Source organism: Xiphophorus hellerii, chromosome 7, assembly GCF_003331165.1.
Source record: "Xiphophorus hellerii strain 12219 chromosome 7, Xiphophorus_hellerii-4.1, whole genome shotgun sequence".
Taxonomy (NCBI): Eukaryota; Metazoa; Chordata; class Actinopteri; order Cyprinodontiformes; family Poeciliidae; genus Xiphophorus; species Xiphophorus hellerii.
The window spans coordinates 11,877,345-11,895,762 of record NC_045678.1 but is presented as its reverse complement, the minus strand read 5'-3'; the positions used below and the strand labels follow the sequence as shown (position 1 = coordinate 11,895,762).

At 37.2% G+C, this 18,418-nt stretch overlaps 1 protein-coding gene across 6 annotated transcripts in view; it reads right to left on the bottom strand.

Moving 5' to 3' along the window:
- Positions 1-18,418, bottom strand: part of il1rapl1a (interleukin 1 receptor accessory protein-like 1a) — a 208,557-nt gene that overhangs the window by 116,743 nt on the left and 73,396 nt on the right. For all 6 annotated transcript variants that reach the window (XM_032567302.1, XM_032567303.1, XM_032567301.1 and 3 more), the window contains one exon: positions 5,921-6,206. In XM_032567302.1, coding sequence (XP_032423193.1) covers positions 5,921-6,206 — 286 coding nt within the window. The remainder of the gene's footprint in view (positions 1-5,920; positions 6,207-18,418) is intronic.

Here is an 18,418-nt window from a genome sequence, read left to right as displayed (position 1 = left end):
GTTCTGTTTTGAAATGTAAACACAACAAGCTCTTTAAGTTTCACCTTAGAAGCGCTCATTCAGCTGTGCTGTATGATGAAAAATTATATGTTATGATGAAGGCAAGGATGTGAAGACACAGTTGCAGAAAGGATAATGCCAAAAACAAATTGTAGCATGTCGCCAAAAAACACAGTTGATGGTGAGAGCTCTGGTGAATAAATTAGTCAAGTTTTAAAATGAATTTGAGAGCCACAATGGCAACCTGTTTGGAAGCTACAACGCTACAACAAAAAGGTAGCTGGACTGAAAGTACAGCTAACAACAAAATGTGTTGTGCTCACCACTGATTGTAGACCGACCTGACAGCAAAGAGCTAGAAGACAGTTACTGATCACTTCGTTGCGATGGAATCGACAGAGTGTATGAAAAATTTAACCCTTTATGTTATGGAAAAGACAGTCGACCTTTTTGATAAAAGAGAAAGCTCAAGTTTGAAAGAAAATGACTGATTATCAATTAATTTAGTCAATTGCTAAGATCAATCAACTTTAAAGAAACCTTGATTGATAAATGCATCCCTATTTGTAATACAGAAAGCGATATTACATGGATTGTCACTTCTATGGTATGCCAACAACAACATATAAATAAACTTAATTAAAGCTCAAGGGACATAACCAAGAAGAAGTAGAAATGTAAAATACTAACTTTTCATAAAACTGACACAGGAAATCACTACAAAAAATGACAGCGTGTATTAAATGCAACATTTTCCAAATTTCTCCACTTGCATTAATTACAAATAATCTTGCTTGGTTTTGTATAAAACTCAATTACCGTTTCAGTTTTTGTTGATATTGTTGCAACACAAATTATATCTTTGCCTGTCTGGCAAAGCCCTCCGATTTATTTCTGTAAATTTAATATGAAAGGCTCAGTTCTGTCAAATCTGTGTTCAGCCCTGTGTGTTTTGGTTGCCTACTTTCTTTCAATTCCTCTCATTTTTGGACACACCTCATTTGCAGTTTGGCCATCACCACACTGATCGAATGGAAATCCCATCATTGCTGTCGGAGCAAATCGATCTCTGATCTCAGTTCTTTGAAATTCATTGCTTTTGTAGTTTTCTTTTTGTATTTTGAATTCTTCCATCTCAAGCATCCTCAAACACATCACCACTATTGGCTTGTTTTGTCTGTAAAGGGGCACTGACATTAAATTCTACATCAATCTGCAAAAGTAACTCCACCGCTGCTCACATTTAAGCATGATATAATGACTGCTAAAAATCCTGTTTTTCTAAGCACTTATTGATAGAAAGAATTGTCCACCAAAAAATTGGTCTCAGTCACTTGAACAATAAACCCACAAGCCATTTGGTTTGCAATCAGCAGGTATGTCCAAAATTGTCAGCAGTGGGCATGTAAGGTGAAATTATGAATGGTAAGATATGATGTTGAGGCAGGGTGTGTAACAGAGGTTGCATTGTGGATTTTCTTGAGAACAGGTGAAAGTATTGTGCAACTATATGGAATAAATGCCTTCGAGTGGGTTCCCCAGCAAACCAGTTCCAGTCCTATGCTTATTGCTGCAGCCTCTGACTCTATAAACAATAAACCGGTCCTATCCTGGCTCCAAGTATGAGTTGGACATAAGGAAAAAATGACTTTTGTCCCCAGCTGGAGAGAGAATCACCAACTATCATTCAAAAGGTTAAGAGTGCTATTTTTAAAACTCTGGGGTTAATTTCATTTTTGGTCTCCTTAAGTAGAGACAAAAATGGGAACGCATAGCAACTTAACATTTTGAGAGAGTCTGATTAGCTGGTGAAATTCCACAGGCTGACCAAATCATGCATCACAGAGTACAGAAAAGTTAATTCACTGTTATTTACAGCCATCCTGCTATAAATAATATGTTTGTGGTGACCTGTGATCTTGTCGCCATTGTGAAAAATTGAAAAACCTAATATTTTTAAAACATCCATCCACCGTCTATACCTGGTGTCTATCTCTAGCGATCATTGGGAAAAGGATAGTATGCACCCTCGACAGAATGCCAGTCCATCATTGTGCTACACAGAGACACACAGGACTATTTGTTCACACACTCACATCCAAAGGACTATTTTAGAATCACCACTTAGCCTACAGTCATATTTTTGGACTGCAGAAGAAAGCAGAAGTACACGGAGAGAGCAGTTGAAGAAAGGACATTCAAAGTCCATGCAGAAAGACACCAGTCCTGGTTTTGAATCCAGGGCCTTCTTGTTGCAAGTCCATAGTATAAGCAACTGTACCACCTTGCTTTTCGTGTTTAAAACGGTGTTAAATTAAAATTGGAATATTAGGACATCTATTTTTTTTATAGACATCCGGCATTGTGGTAAACCAAAGAGTGTGTTAAAAACTGACTCCAAGACTGGAACTGGTTGTGTGGAAAATAATAACAGTGGGTTGATGATGGAAATTACATAAGACAACATGTGCAGGTAACTTTAAATACCTACTCTATGTTTTTGTGTGAGTTTTGACATTTTTGTGCAATTCTTTTAGTTTGGCATTATTTTTGCCTAAAATTGTCTCACTACTGACCTCTCCCGTCAAACGGTTTTTAGATAGTTGAATTTTCCTATTGGCTGCCGCAGTACAGCTTGGTACTTTAGTTATATGAATGTGAATGGCTCTGACCATTAGTAAAGGTATGGTGTTGAATGAATGACTGTGTGAGACTGGCTGTAGTGCTGAGTAAGTGAGACAAGCCAATGACGGCTAATGGCCCCTACTGCTGATCAGGACAGACGGCTTCAGCCAAGCTGCAAAGCATTGTCGCCATAAAAGCCTCCAACAACACAGAAAAAGTCATTATATTTGTCACTAGTTGTTTCGAAAATCAAAAAAGTCACTAGTAAAGTCTGCAAAATTGATAGTGGATAAATTAACAGGGCTTCTTTCCACTCATCCTCACAGTCAGCCATGTCTCTTGGCTCCGCCCACTTTTCTATAATTTTTCAAAATTTGCCAGTGGCGAGGTTTAGTTTTCAGAGAGGCTCAGTTCCATTTTAATATAAGTCAAGTTGAATGCATTCAGTGCTGATAAGACTTCTTTTCTGAGTGTATGTTGGTGCTCTGGAAACTGTCGGATGTCACTTTGTCTTACAACTCAGACAACCAAGATCATTCAAAACTGAATCATTTACATTCCATCAAAGGTCTGCATGTATAACTCATTTCTAGATTCCTAATACACCATTCTTTTAGGGTGTTCAATTTGAGATTTTAAATTTTGGTCAAGATTATGTGAATTAAATATTGTATATTTCTTGGTTGGTTGAGGTTATGCTTAGAACCATAGCGATTTATCAGACTCAGATTTGGAAGGTTTACTCCTATTGAGGTTATTGTGTGAAAACCAAACAACACTCCCCTTTTGCACACTTGTAACTGAAATGTTAAGTCAGTGTATGCCACAGGCTGGCTGATGAAATCACTGCCCAGTCAGGATAAAATAGGAAGGAAATGGAGCATTTTACATAATGCTCAGTTCATTTAAATAAGCAATTGTGAAACAAACATTAAAAATGCCACTGACGATACTGAGCAGGATCCATTTACAATGAAACAGCAAAGGAACACACATACAGTTAAAGTAAAACAGCCTCCATTTCAGTAATATGCTTTGTAAAGGGTTGAACAATCCCTGATCACAAATTCAGAAAATAATACCGCTGTCATTCAGTGAGCATGTTAGATTTGAAAGAGATTAATGTGCCTGCCTCCAGCTAAAAAGAGAAGAAATCCAGCCTCCTGGTGTTTACTTCATCTCCAGTCTAACTTGAATTATTCTGCATTTACTGCACCTTGAAAATGGTAAGGTTAAATTATGTTTTGTTTTGTTTGTCACTGTTGTATTGGTATTTATTAAAATACAAAAAGTTATGAATCCTTTGATGGATTATTTACTTTTTTTTATCCCTAGCCTTTAATTCTTGGTTGATCCATGTTAATCTGACTCCAGGAAATAATGCACTATTAATGGAAGTCAAGACAAAATTGCTAGAAATTGTACTTTGAAATTAGCCAGGCAAAAGTTCCTAACTTTAGCCTGCATAAACATAAAGGATGAATATGCATCAGGCCACAGTGAGTCTATATGTAAACAAAATTTGTATCAGATGGATCAATTATGACAAGTGCAAATGTTAAAAGTAAAAGGTGTTTGGCTGAAATAGTTCTTATCTTTATCATGCATAAAAAGAAAAAAAAAACAATCTAAAGAAAAACGAAATAATAATATCACAGGAAAAACAACAAACCCAGTCCAGACTTTATAAAACACAGTGTTCAATGCTACTGATCTCAGTGTACATGTGCTATTTAGAATCAAAGCCCATCATAAGTCACACACATAATATGTGATAAGACTTGAAAAGGTTTTTCAGTTGCAAAACGTTGATAGGAAATAATATAACAGAGGCTCTCGTTGAAATAATTGTTGACCTAAATACTGAAGGTTCTCTTCAGGTTGAGTCACTGTGTTGGTATAAATCATTCTCCAAAAATACATTTGATAATTTTCTTAGAGTCAAACGTTCCCAGCATTCTGGCATTCCCTATGAAAGACTAATGCATTATTATGTAAAGTACCCATGTATGGAAGTGTGATTTCCCACCTCTCCACCCCCCAATTTTCTAATACAAACTGGACATCTTTCCTTAAATAATTTTGTGCTGTTTATAAAAAGCAGCCTAAAATGTGTGTTCTGTTTGCTTGTGGTTTTGAGGGAGAATTTTTACTTATGTGCGTCAATGTGTGACTCAAATGCGTCTTCTCAAACAAAGTAATTTATTTCAGCTGGGAGGTAAATGTCCCAGTCTTCTGATTAGAGTATCTGAGAGAAATCCCTCTAGCTCAACAAATGCAGATGGAGAAACACAGAGCTGGAGGCACTTTTTACAAGTGCAACTATGCACAGAACGATGGGATTCCCTGAGTTTTACACTCAGCATTTGAATAAGGCCGAATATTTATTTAATTAACTGTAAAATTTTTAAGCATTAGGCACTTCCAAAATTATTTGCTTTTATGTCGCATCACATAAAATCGCAACAAAATGAAATGAAGTTTGTGGTTGTAACATGAAATGGGAAAAGATCATCTCCCCTGCTATTTGTATTTCACTTTATTATTAACAATGGACATGTCTAAGTTACTACCACTAGGTTACTATCACACACTAGGCCAAAAACGTTATTTTTGTCTGGCAGTGTTGAGTTTTTGCACAAGTAAACTGTCAGAGGAAAAAATGTTTAGATCATTTTACTCAGGCTATTCAATTTTTAACTATACAACACATTGGGTTATTGCAAACAGTTTTAGGCATTCTTCTGAGACTGGCAGTCCTTTCTGCTTTAATTGTTCTCCTTACATGACGTTTCTTAGGTCAACAAAGAAATCTAATAAATTAAAATATTTTTAAACCACCATTTGTTATGCTTCGCTTATGTCTATTTGAAATTCTAAATTTCCTGACTTGTAATATCTTACGAAATCATCTCTTTTTTTTTCAATGTAAAAAAACAATTCTGCTATGAAAGGACAACACATATAGACGTAGGGTTTACCAAGAGGGCTAATCTATGTCTGACATTTTTTGTTTAGACTAAATTTGAACAGAAATATTGCAATGAAAGTCAAACATTTTCATTTTCCTATTGACACCGATATTTGGAGAAGGAGGCTGGTTGTCATATTTTATTGTACTTTTTACTATTACTGCCATGTCTCCAACTTACAGTATATGTTCTTTAACCCTGCTTGAGTCTGCTTCCTGTGAACATGGGCTTGATGCTTATCAAGAGCCCAATAGGAAAAGTCATCAAAATTAAAACAAAGCAGTACATCTAAAAAATAAAAAATAATAATTTCTTACTCTTACCGTAAAACACACGAGTAGAGTCCCACGTCTTGAAGGTCAGCAGGTCTGAACCAGATGGCATCTTCCTCCTTGCTCATGCGCACTCCATCAAAAGAGATTGGTTCTTCAAAGTCGGTGTGGCCGAGGCCGGAGCTGCGGTACCACATGAGGCTAAGGCCCCCGCTCTGGGCCTGGCTGTAGTTGCTCCGGATGTAACCATAGAACAGAGCGCACTTCAGACGCACTGCCTCACCCTGAAGCACCTGGTACTTCTTGTAATCCACTGACCAATCTGTGCAGCCGTCCACTAGAAAAGACAATAAAAAAAAACATATGGAAGACTTTCAATAGCAGGTTATAAATGTGAAAAGTAGAAGGTAAAATCTAAGTTTTTGTGGCGTGTGAACTCCAAAGAAACATTTAAAAAATATAGAAAGGACCACATTGTCCTTTGTCTAAATGACAGAAAATCTGAAAGTTAAAATAGTTAAAAAGAAGATAAATATATAGAAACGTCTATTAATGTCTAAAAATTGTGTCAAGAAGTTGCTATGGTTACTTAAATTGCCTTACAAAATCTGGTTTCAGAATGTATGCTTGGACTAAATTTAGAGAAGCAATATTACCTAAGTGTGGAAAGGTTTTGCTAATTAATCACCATGTGCTTCAAACATACTTTTCTGTCATTTTTGTCTCAATTAAAAAGAGAACAAGACAATTTTGTTTCCTTGTTATTCTGTAAAAGGAAATTTACTGTGAAAGAAATACACTGACATACACTGAGAGTCACTTCTCCCCTGTGCCTATTTGTAGCATGTTATTCACTTCACTTTCTTACTCCCTAATAAACCAGTTCATATCACTGTTAAAGAGTAGATGTTGATTTATTTACTACGGAGTATTTGTGATGAATTATGATAAGCATAAAATGTGAAATTATCTCAATTTTATTTAATCACACAGTATTTCATAATACAACTGAATTGCATTAAGGTACGGTGAGGGAAGGGGTATAGGTGGAGCTCCTACTGGTAAATGTTATTTATGAGTTGATTACATGTAATTGTTTGAATCATCAATGGCCATAGAAGGAGGAAAATTGCATAATAACTTTGCTAAGAAAAAATCTGACTTCAGCCCTGCAAAAGTACAGAGTTGAAAAATAAACACACCGGAATAAAAAAAATTAAAAACAATGTTTAACTTCTGGTTAAACATTGTTTTTAAATTAATCTGTGATTGCAGCATTTTTTGATTGCATTGTTTATTGTAGGTTTATTTGCAGCATATTTCTATTGAATTAGTTTTTTTGTGTGTTTAGGATTTTGCATCATTTATATGTTTGTGCCCATTTCCAGAACGTTTCACCATTTGCTGCACATTTGCATCTATCTGCTACCGTAGTGTTGTGGCAGCTAAGGCTGATATTAGACAGAAATGCTGTCCCTGATGGGCAAGCTGTTTAAATCCTTCTCAAACTCCAAACCCTCGACTGTGGCTTGTGGGTTAATCAACTATACATTCCACTTGAAAGTTACTAATTTCTTCCCAAAAATAGCCATAAAGTGTTTGGAGGCAACTGTCACATTTAACAAACTATTCATTATTTTCTTGTTTAATTTTTATTGATTAATTCTCTGAATCAACTGTCTCAGTAACAAACTGCAAAGCTAAATAATATAATATTTTCAAAGCATGTTATAGCATGACATTTTGAGATAAAAATCTCTTTATGTTACATAGAAATATTGCATTGACACTTTGGGAGGATTGCAGTTTTACTGTGTAATGATGTGCAAGACACATTTTATCCCCTCACCTTCAATCTCAACTTTGCCAGCACACTCGGAGTATAAGATATCTTTACCTCTGCAGAGAAAGCTTACGCACTCGCATGCAATATTCAAACATGCAAGCACTGTGACACTCGGGATTTAACTGTACAATATCCTCAAAAATGGTGCCAGCCATCTTTAACTGCTGTGGATATAAATCAGATTCGAGCAGGGTACAAAACAACCTCGGTAAATGGGGAATATGCCACGATGTCTCTCAAGCAAGATGTCTACGGCTTGATGTTCACCAGCTCAGCAATTATGCATAAGAGAGTTTGCCCAACATGTTTTGGTTGGAGTACTGCTGGAATGAAAGAAGAGTAGCTGATGCAACACAAATGGAAAAAACCCCCAAAAACTTAGGTGACACTTTAGCTACAACAGCGTAACAAGATGCATAAGAAACGGCTACAGTGGCTAAACAGACCCCGACTCCGTCATGACAAAATGACCTGCTCTTTTTCATGCAAACATGGCTCCGTCACATCCCAAGCGACTGGATTTTAACCCACAGCCAGCTATCACTCTCCGACTAATTAGCTAACATTTGTTTATCCAGCAGGTGTGTATCAGAAAGCGTGTATAACCAGAGACTAGGAGAGGGAGACAGAAGAGGCGATGCTGTGGTGAGATAAAGTAATAAGAACCCCACTGCGTGCCGTCTGTGAGTGATACAGAGCCTCACAGGGACAGCTATGCTAGTAATTAATACTGTTAATTACCAGGGAGGTATAATATGTGTGAGGGAGAAAAGGGGAGTGTGTGTGTCTATTTGCATGAGGGTGCATTCCCTATATGAATGGTTGTCTGCCTAATCATGTCAGTAATTACTATCGGCTTTGCCACAAGTGGGGGTGTGCGTGTGCACGCCCACACACAAGAATTTGAAAGAAACTGAAAGCAGAAGTGCGTGCGTGCGTGTGTCGCAATGTGAAACATTAATTATTCTCCCTTACATTAAAGTAGATGCAAACATGCATGCGTCATGTGTTCGCCTCAAACAGTTTCAATAATTATGTTTTGATTAACTGTTGTGTGTCCTGCTGGTGAACACTATCAGCAATATGGAAAGGTCATTATTTCCAATCATTTAGTCCATGAGACAAGACGTTTCACTTGGCCAGGTTCAAGATTTCAGCAATATTTTTGGAAAAAACTAAATGTTCATCTTTTTGTTTGTTTTTACAAGTAGGATACGAGCTTCACAAATCTCATCTGATTTAATATAATTCAGTTTTGGATTGATGGTTAACCAGTTGAGGAACTCTCAACATTTAAAAAGTTTTCACATTTTGTCTGCGTTTCGTCTTTCTTTTGGAAACCCCAAATACTGCTAAATAGTAATTTTAGTGACTGTCAACACTACAGGGCAACTCAAAACCTACTTTGTTACTGATTTCAAAAGAGCATTCAAGCATTGATAAAGCAGAGCGATAACAGTATAGCTCCACCTTTATATCTGTGGTGAATTATAATAGTTACAGGACATCACACATTGGTGGAGTAACATGTATTTCTAAAAATATACCTCTCTAATACTCTATTATGCAACTCAGACAGGTGGCTTTTGATGGTTGCAGACTCTCCAAAGTGCCCAGCTCCAAAGGCATTGGTTCTGATAGAACAACTTAAGTCTCGTAATCTGTTCCGTCTTGGTGCTCTTAGAAAAGACCCAGATGTTTCTTAAAGCAACGTTTTAAGTTCTTGAATGAACTAGATGCACCATGGTCCTCCTGATATACACTCCCCATTAGATTTGTATAACAGGAACTAGACAGAGCTTCGAAAGCCAGACTTAACTTTGAACAAAAAAAAAAAATCTTGCCTTTTAATATCACAAAATCTCTTTACATAATTATTACTATTACAGAAGAAAAATGAGATTGTCCTCATAGAGACACTGAACTAAGGACTATCATTTCTTCTGACATTGTGGTGAACTTCCTCTAAAGATAGCAGGTAATTCCTCTGCCTCTCTGCATACCAATCTTCTAATGAGCGGAGGGAGCAGAGACTTCTTTCATTCTTTTCTTTATTCACTTTCTATTCCACTAATTGATTTGACCTCTGCGTCATGCTTACCAATCTTCATTTTTGCCCTCAGTGGCAAGCAAACCTGTTTATCCAAAGAAGCTTCCCTGCTAATTCAAAACTAAATAAAACATTTCATTGACTGGCAAGCAAGTCAGGCATTTGCTTCTACTGGCAGAGGTGTATAGTCCAACAAAACAACTTGGCATGCACTGAAGGTAGGCACATGTTAATGCACACATAAGTAAGGAGACCTTTCATTTCTTATGGCCATCCCAAGTGGAGTTGTGTAATGCAATGGCATTTGCGTGTGCGTGTATGTGGGGGGTGTGGGAGGGCATATTTATGTCTGAGACTCAAAACGGTTTTATCAACTCAATTAGAGGCTGACATTTCCCACATCCCCATGCTAGGCAAGAAAATCAATGCTTCCCGCTGCAGGAATACTGCAGTACCCACCTTTCACTCTCTCTGCTGCTGACAGCTTGCATAAAACTACACACAAATACAGGCTCTCATGCTATTCCACCCTGGATTCCTGGGACGTTAAGGATTTGTAGCAATTCTGCTCAGCCGTCCAACAAGCCCATGGTGTGAAAAAATGTTTCCATATGGACACATTCCCCTATGGCTGTCAGTCTTCTGCAGCGCTGTTGGCTGCAATGCTCCTTTACCTGTGATTGCTACATCCCATGATATATATGGTATAGATGAAGTGCAGTTGGTGCTCAAAAACTCCAAGGTGGGGACGTCATAATTCAGAAAAATGTGCAGGCGCGTGAGCGCCGCAGAAACCTTATTACATTCAGGGGCAGGACAGACCTGTGTGACACTAAACCAAGCCAATAAATACATACCCTAGAGCTTGAATAAATTTTGTCCCACACACACTCAAGGAGTCGCACAAAGAAAATGTGAACCCACCACAGCCAGAACTCCAATCACAGACTGGCTTTTGTGTCTTTTCAGTCAACTCCAGCTTTCTTATGATTGTTATTTTTAACATTATATTACGTATGCAATGTTCCTGTTGCATTGTTTCCTGAAACTCTGACGATGTGCTCAATTAAAATTCTCTCTTCTCTCATCATTCTTGCTCTTCGGATAAAGTTGAATTATCAGATGTTCGGTAGGCGATTGGGCTTTTTCAATTATCTGTAGCTAAATCCAATCCAGAGAATTACTTTTCTTCGTCATTCTTTGCATGTTGTTTTCAGTGTATGTACTCTACCACAGACTTCCAACCTGATGTTTACATACACTCATCATTGACAGGAATTTGACATAAAATTTGGGGTTTTAGTGACTCATTTGATTAAACTTAAGATCACAATTTTCTGTGCTTAATGTGTGCTTATACAATCCTGCTAATATTTTTAAATGCATAGCTTACCAAGCCTTTTGTAGTCATCAGGAAGTTCCTACGTAATTTGGCTTAGATATTTGAGCACTGTTACTCACGGAAAGAGTTTTAAAATTGTTTGTTTTTTTCCATTCATAGGCCTAAATTTTTAACAGATCATATACTTCCTACAAGGTTTAGGGCAATGCTCTCCAAAACCTTAACATTAGCCTACTTCATCTGACCTAAAACCCATTTTGAGCTGCATTTGGAATCACAGCAGTAATTCAAGCAAGTTATTAGGAAATTGACCAACCATGCCAAAGCTTGCCATGAACCGGAAGATGCTACATTACTAGTATTACTGCCCGCAGTCTCATCATGCGTCATATATATCATGCACTGATGAGAGGATTCCGGCCAAAGACTTTGAAACCTAAGAACAAACATTGTTCAGCCTGAGCAACACTTAAGAGAAACGCCTCAGAGAAACACTGAATAGTGTCTCCTTGACGATAGTACTGCTGCGTTTCATTACGCGGATGCAATGATGAAGGTGGTTGACTGCTTCCAAATGCATCGTCTTTACCTCAAACCAACAGCTGGACATTGGAAACTTAAAACACAATGAAAAAGGCTGGCATAAAACCTCTGGGTGGCCTTCCCAAAACCCCTGTTTTAACCCTCTGCCAGAAAAGCAAACAAATTAAATCTAGCCATTTCAGCCAAAAACAGAAGTCAAATATCAAACCAGAACAAGCACCAGGACCTTGCTGAAGGCTACAAAAATAGGTTTTCTCAGTAATTTGCTTGTGGACATTTGACTAGACATTAGTGGGAGTGCATATATGTAAGCCTGTAATGTAGACTTTGCAGATTAGAGGAATTAACAATACATTCAAACTCATTTAGTTCTTTTCAAAGATCATCAACGTTGCATTTTCACTGAAGAGCAGCTTGATTAACTGTAGATGAGTGTATGTACAGCGCTTTTTCAATCGTTCGCATTACATCGTGAGTGTTTTGTTGTGGTGAGACACTCTTGGGCATTTTTGAAAACTAATCTTTAGAATAACAAGTCTTTTTTGTTGTCGTTTTTGACGAATTAATTTCCATGAGAATGAGAATATTATTTTATAAAATAAACATCTTACATAATCAGCTACAGAAATGGCAAAAAAGACCATTGTTATTTGCTAAAGAAATTCAAGTCTTGGCAATGGCTAATTATGAACAATAGAACTCAATTATATTCTTCCTCCACAAGTGTTGGCATGAAACATGACCACCACTGGAGGTAATTGTGCAGAACTTAAGGTAAATGACTCGCAGAATGAGTAAGCCTGAGGATAAGGTGAAAAGCTCTACAATAATCTTTCTGCAAATTACTTGATTCTCCAGCGTTGTCCAAATTCACACGGAGTTCTTTGCACAGACAATGTGACAAAGTGCATTCTCACATTAGTCTTTAAAACAGGCTGAGTTTCCAATCACACTTTGCTGAATTAGGCTTGATATTGTCTCTTTGTCTTGCTCTTCTTACTTAATCCTCAAGATTACTTAATCACATATCAATAGAGGTGATAAAAACCGGGGCCTAAACTTGTAGAATCCCAGCTGCCTTTGTGAATCACAAGCTCTAGGCTTTATCTCAACAGGTCCTCTGTGTGCCCTGCCAAGTTGAATCTGGATGCGTCTTTGTGGCTTCTTGACCTTCAAATGAAGGTAAAAGAAATGGTAGCATAATAAAACACGGGCATTAATATGATGGTATAAAAATAAGATTTGGACTCCATTCTTTAAACCTGTAAAGTGAACTATAAATAGATTACTCTACAATGTTAATCTCACCTAAACAGGTTTTTAATGTGCTTGTATTGTCACTGATAAATGTTTCTTAAGTTGAAAATGTAAACATCAATGTGGAAATAAGGCCAAAGGTGAGGTGCAGATTTTTCAATCATTATTTGTTCACAGACAACTGGGAGAGACAAATGCATGGATATGCATTTTACGTTCTGTTACATTCATTTGAAAAATGGTTTTATCCAAAGTGACTTAGACACTAAAAATAATTTTATGCTGTGCTGATGTGGAGCAGGGAACAACTGTAAACTGTGACAAAGTGCCCAGGACAGAAACTATAAATAAATCAAGACTTACAGATATTTAAAGTGCAAATAAATAAAACAAGATTTTGCTCATTGTGAAGTCAGTCCTCTTTGTATCTACATGGTTACAAAAGATACACGATTACATGCCAGGCATCAGAATGTGAAAAGTAACCTGACTTCTATTACCAGGGTTGCAGTGATATATCCAGCTAATTGAAGGAGACAATACAAAATACTGGATTTACTAGAAAGACACCAGCTGAAAGATTTGCAATATTTTGGGAGTGTAAAAGAAGCTCTCTCACGGATTTCTCAAATTAAGATTTTTCAAATTACAAACTGCCAAGTCCAGGTTTTACAACTCTATGTCCCTTCGTATCCCCACCTGAATTTCACTTAAGACGGTAGAGCATAATTATATCTTCGTATTCTACTCTGGTCAGTTTTTAAGAACGTTAACTACAGAGGATAAACCTGCAAAAAATAACAAATAAATAAAAAATCCAGAACAATAAAATCAATTCACCCAAATCTAAGTTCACAATTTGCTTCTTCAGTTTTGGATGTTTATTTATTCATTTCATTTGCAGTTTGAAATTAACATGTCAAATGTTGATATGAACAACATTTTTGAATGAAAAGGAGTAGTTGAAAGGCAAACAAATCTCATAATCTACTCCTTCTCTCAATAGTCCATTTAAAATAAGCAACACCAATCTAATTCCATCCCAATTTTCATATTCCCACTAAATTAATGAACACAGCAAAAATCTTGGATTAGAGACCTCTCTCTCGTCTTGCTACTTTATAATTTTCTGGGTAAAGAAAATCATCTTCTTTCACAGTTTACCACGGTTCATTTATATGCAAATGGGAATAGTAGCCTACAGATAATTTCACTCCAAAGACCATAAGCGACCTTTGCTCTTTATCCACAAAATACAGGTAGATTAGGAACATTAAAATACTTAGGATATTTTTTTCTATATCTTGGTCTTTTATTCCAAATGAATGACAATTATAGTGATTAAAATATATATGAAAATTTAAATGATATTTCTAAGACCATATCTAATACTGCTAGACTATTGAAAGATAAATGAATGTATGTCATATTTTTTTTAAAAACCAATTCAGTTGGGATAGGGTCAAATATAAGCGTGGTCAAGATACAAACGACATGAAGGTATCGCAAACACTAATACTGCGACATTTTTGTAAAACTTAAAACTATTTAAAAGTACATCTTAATCCCCACTAACCCACCTTCCAGCTCCATTAGGAATAATTGTTGCCATTTAGAGCACATTATATATTTTTGTTTATATATTTTGTACAAATACCATGATACAATGAAACCTTGTTATTTTAACTCACGGTAATCACACAAGAACCTCCTACAAACTAATACCTAAAAAAAAATGGATAGAAAAATCAAATAAAGACAAATCAATCACGTTTGTGTATGCGCTGCTCATATCCTTCCTCTCTGCTGAGCTACAGCTTCTTTTTAAAAAGTAAATATAGTCCATAATTCATAATCCCTGTAATAAGAAGTGAAACAGGTCAAATAATTATATTAACTTGCAAATGCTTGTTAAAAACGTTTTATTTGATCTTGTTCCCTCCTTTATCATGTTTACAACCCACTCAAAATGCGCACATATGGATAAACAGAAGGGTTATTAAATAATTAACTATGCTGCATACATGCTGAAGCTCAGCTAACATTATCTACCAACTGCATGTTAGCAAAAGAGCCAAGCAACAATTGGCATCAGTTTTCTGATTTCATCCATTGGTGCAACATTATCCTCCTGTGTTTACTGTCCAAGACTGAAGCTAGCGTCTCTTGACTTCCTCTAAACTGTCTTTCACAGAAAGTTTAGCTGTGTTGTTCTTCACTCTATTTTCTCCTCTATCCCACTCATTATTTTTAGAAATGTTTCAAGTTCCAAACAGAGAAAATGTCAGTTATTAATTAGTTGAAAATGAAGAAAAAAAATCTAAAACTTTGTCATAGAACACTTACTTTGCTGAAAAACAAAGACTTTGTCTATGTTAAGACAAGAAAAAAAAAAAAAACATTTAAATATCATGTATGTGCTTATCGCCACATTAGTCAAAACTCCATCCAATGCTGTGGTACATGACATAAATCAAATCTTCCATTTCTCTTCAAGCCTGCTCTGTTATTTTCTTCCCTGGTAATATTTGTTGTGCTTGCAATCTAAATTGTGCTGTAATGCAAAACAATGCTGCATTAAACCACAGAGCCCGCACCTGAGGACCATAGGAAAGATATCAGAGAAGTATGGGGAATTGCTGCAAATCTAATTTCTGTTGGTGGATGTTGACATTTGCATACATATTGGCAGAATAATTTTCAAATGCAATGTGGAGTTTTAAGGGATAAACCAGAAAGAAATAATACCTAAACTGAAGCAAATCCTCAGCTATGAGATTTAGCCCAGGGAATCTAAGCAGGTGCACCGAAAGCATCAGCAGGGAGATGCGTTTGCTGCTAAAACAATGACAGAAGTGTAATAGCCTAGAATTGCACACTGATCAATTTGTTAGGTATAACTTTCTATTAAAAACAATGGACCCTTTCTGTCTTCAGACAGATAGTCTGTAGCATAGTTTTAAGAAGTGTTGAAGAAGTTTAATTTCTTCCTCATGGTGAGTCTGTGTGGTCTGTTTTTAGCTTACAGGAATGTGGTATTTTGCTGCTGGAGCCCATCTGACTGATTGATTGATTGTGTGTTCAGTGACGGTATTTTGCATACTCTGCTGGTAATGAGTGCATATAGGAGTGATTGTTGAATGTCTATCATACTGCACCAATTTGTCCTATTTTATTTGAGCTCAGGCGACAACAACACATTGTTGTAGCTGGATATTTTCTCTTTTGTGGACCATTCTTAGCAAAAACATCGCAGAAGACTCAAGCTTTGCGAGTACTCAAACCAGCCCACATAGCACCAATAACTATGCCACATTCAAAGTCGCTTAAATCACATTTCTTCCCCATTCTGATGCTCTGTTTGATTTCCAACAACTTCACTTCGATTTAACAAGCAGTTGAACAGGTGTACCAAATAAAGTGGCCTCAGAGAGTGAAGAGTATTGGAAGCAAAAGTGGTTTTGTGAAAGATCAAAAAAAGAAAAAAAAAAAATCCTCCAAGTTTGCATGAAGGTGACAAGCATGTCTGTAATGTTCCATGCAGAAACCAGGGTGAGTTTGCTGCCCTTGACCAAGTTCAGCGCAGCTCATTCAGATCCCTTTTAATAACTCTCCAATTGACTTCAAATTAACCAGAACCCGTTATAGTACAGAAATTTTCCCTGTTGTGCGCTGAAAGGGTGTCACTGTGATATTAGCTTTTTGACTTCCCCCTCTCTCACTCTCCCTTTCTCTCCCTCGTTCTCTCCCTGGCTCATCTTTTCTTTCTTTTTCTTGGTGATAAAAGGTTTCTTTTTTTAAGGAGAACAGAAAGCTTGTCAGGATTTGGCCAGCCGGAGAAAGTCATTTGAGGCCCAAATTGATGTGCTCAGGACTCTCAATAGTATCTCTCCAACAGTGGGGGCAGGAAGGCGGGAGATGTGACAGTCCGGATATTGTTCCTCGTAAATGGTTCTTTATTTCATCGGCGAAGTCGGAAAATGAGCAGCGCCGCTCGCGGTCTCTGCTGTGCAGAGAAGGACGGCCATGCGTAAAATGGAACGCTAAGAAACAGGATCCCCTAATATTTTAACAACTGAAACGCCTACTGCTCTCCTACATCATGTGGCGTTTTACTGGCAATGAGAACGTATGCAAATAAGGTCTCAGTAAGTTATAGAGTCAAGGCTGTGCATGAACACAATCTATCATGTTGACAGGATGTGGGCAGACTACATGGACATGAATCCATGCACAGGCTTGACTGGCTGAGACTGCAGGGCCACCTGGACCATAAACAGGGAGGAGGGATCCAGGAAGAAAGGCATTTCATATTAAAGCGTCTTCAAATACAAAGTGTGTGTGGTTGCTTGCTTTATTCTGCGGGGAAATCTTTGTGTTTGTTTATGCAGGTGTCAGTGTGGAGTTTTGTATTAAAATGCCAGTAATTTGTTCTCTCCGAGAGGATGTGTATGTGTGCACCATCGCTCTCCATTGTGCAGCTGTGATCCATGAGATTCAGGCTGAGCTGTCACTCCGCTAATCTCCCCCAGTAGAAATACAGCTTGGAAAATGTCATCTGAACATCCTGAATTGTGTTTACACTTGCTGCAGGTTCCGTCGCTTCTAATTTGACAAGTCATTATCACCCTTGCTTCTCTGCCTCTGCCTCTCCCCTCTCGTGGCCAGAGAAGCACAAAAATAAAGGGGGAAGAGACAGAGCAAGACAAGGGCATTAACTTCACTTTTTGCAAACACACAAATGTGCACATCATTGTCTGTTATTTCAACATCCTGAGTTACAACTGAAGATTATTGTTATTTTCGTTAAATTTTACAAATGCCATTCCATGTAAACTTCATGTCTTTCAAAAACCCGTTCCCTGAAGCGTTGTTATGGTCTTAGAGTGAACACCCGAAGAAAAAGCCCTCGCAAAGAAGTTTTTTTTGGCTGTCTGATGGAAAGCTGCAGCTGGTGGCCACCTTGTGGGTTTTGGAAAATGCAACCAACATTTCAAACTCTCTGGCCCAGAGGGTCAGGACTTTTCCTGTTTTGCAAAAGTCAGAAGCAACTTTTGCAAAACAGGAATAATGAATGTAAGAAATTGCCTCAGATATTAGATTAGGAATTATTACACAACCTCTTGTTTTCAATTGGACAAAAAATATTGATTATGAATGCACAAACAGCACATCCTCACATAATAATAAAGATAATTCAGATTTTTTTTAACATGATGTTCTTTGAAGTCGTCATACTTTTCTCCCTGTTTGGTAAGAAAGTGTCGTATTGTACTTAGCTTGGCAGAAAATTAAATAAATTCTTGGAAATGTAATGCGAGGTTAACAGTCCAGAGCCACTCTTTTAACTGACTAGGAACTTCAACCTACTCATACTTTATATATCTTGTGTGCAATGCTTTATTACAATACATTTTCAAAAGAGAGGGTCAACATTGTCGCCGTTTTTCCCATTGGGCAATTTCTGTGATGTTGAATTTGTTGTTTGTACCAGTCACCCGATCAACAACG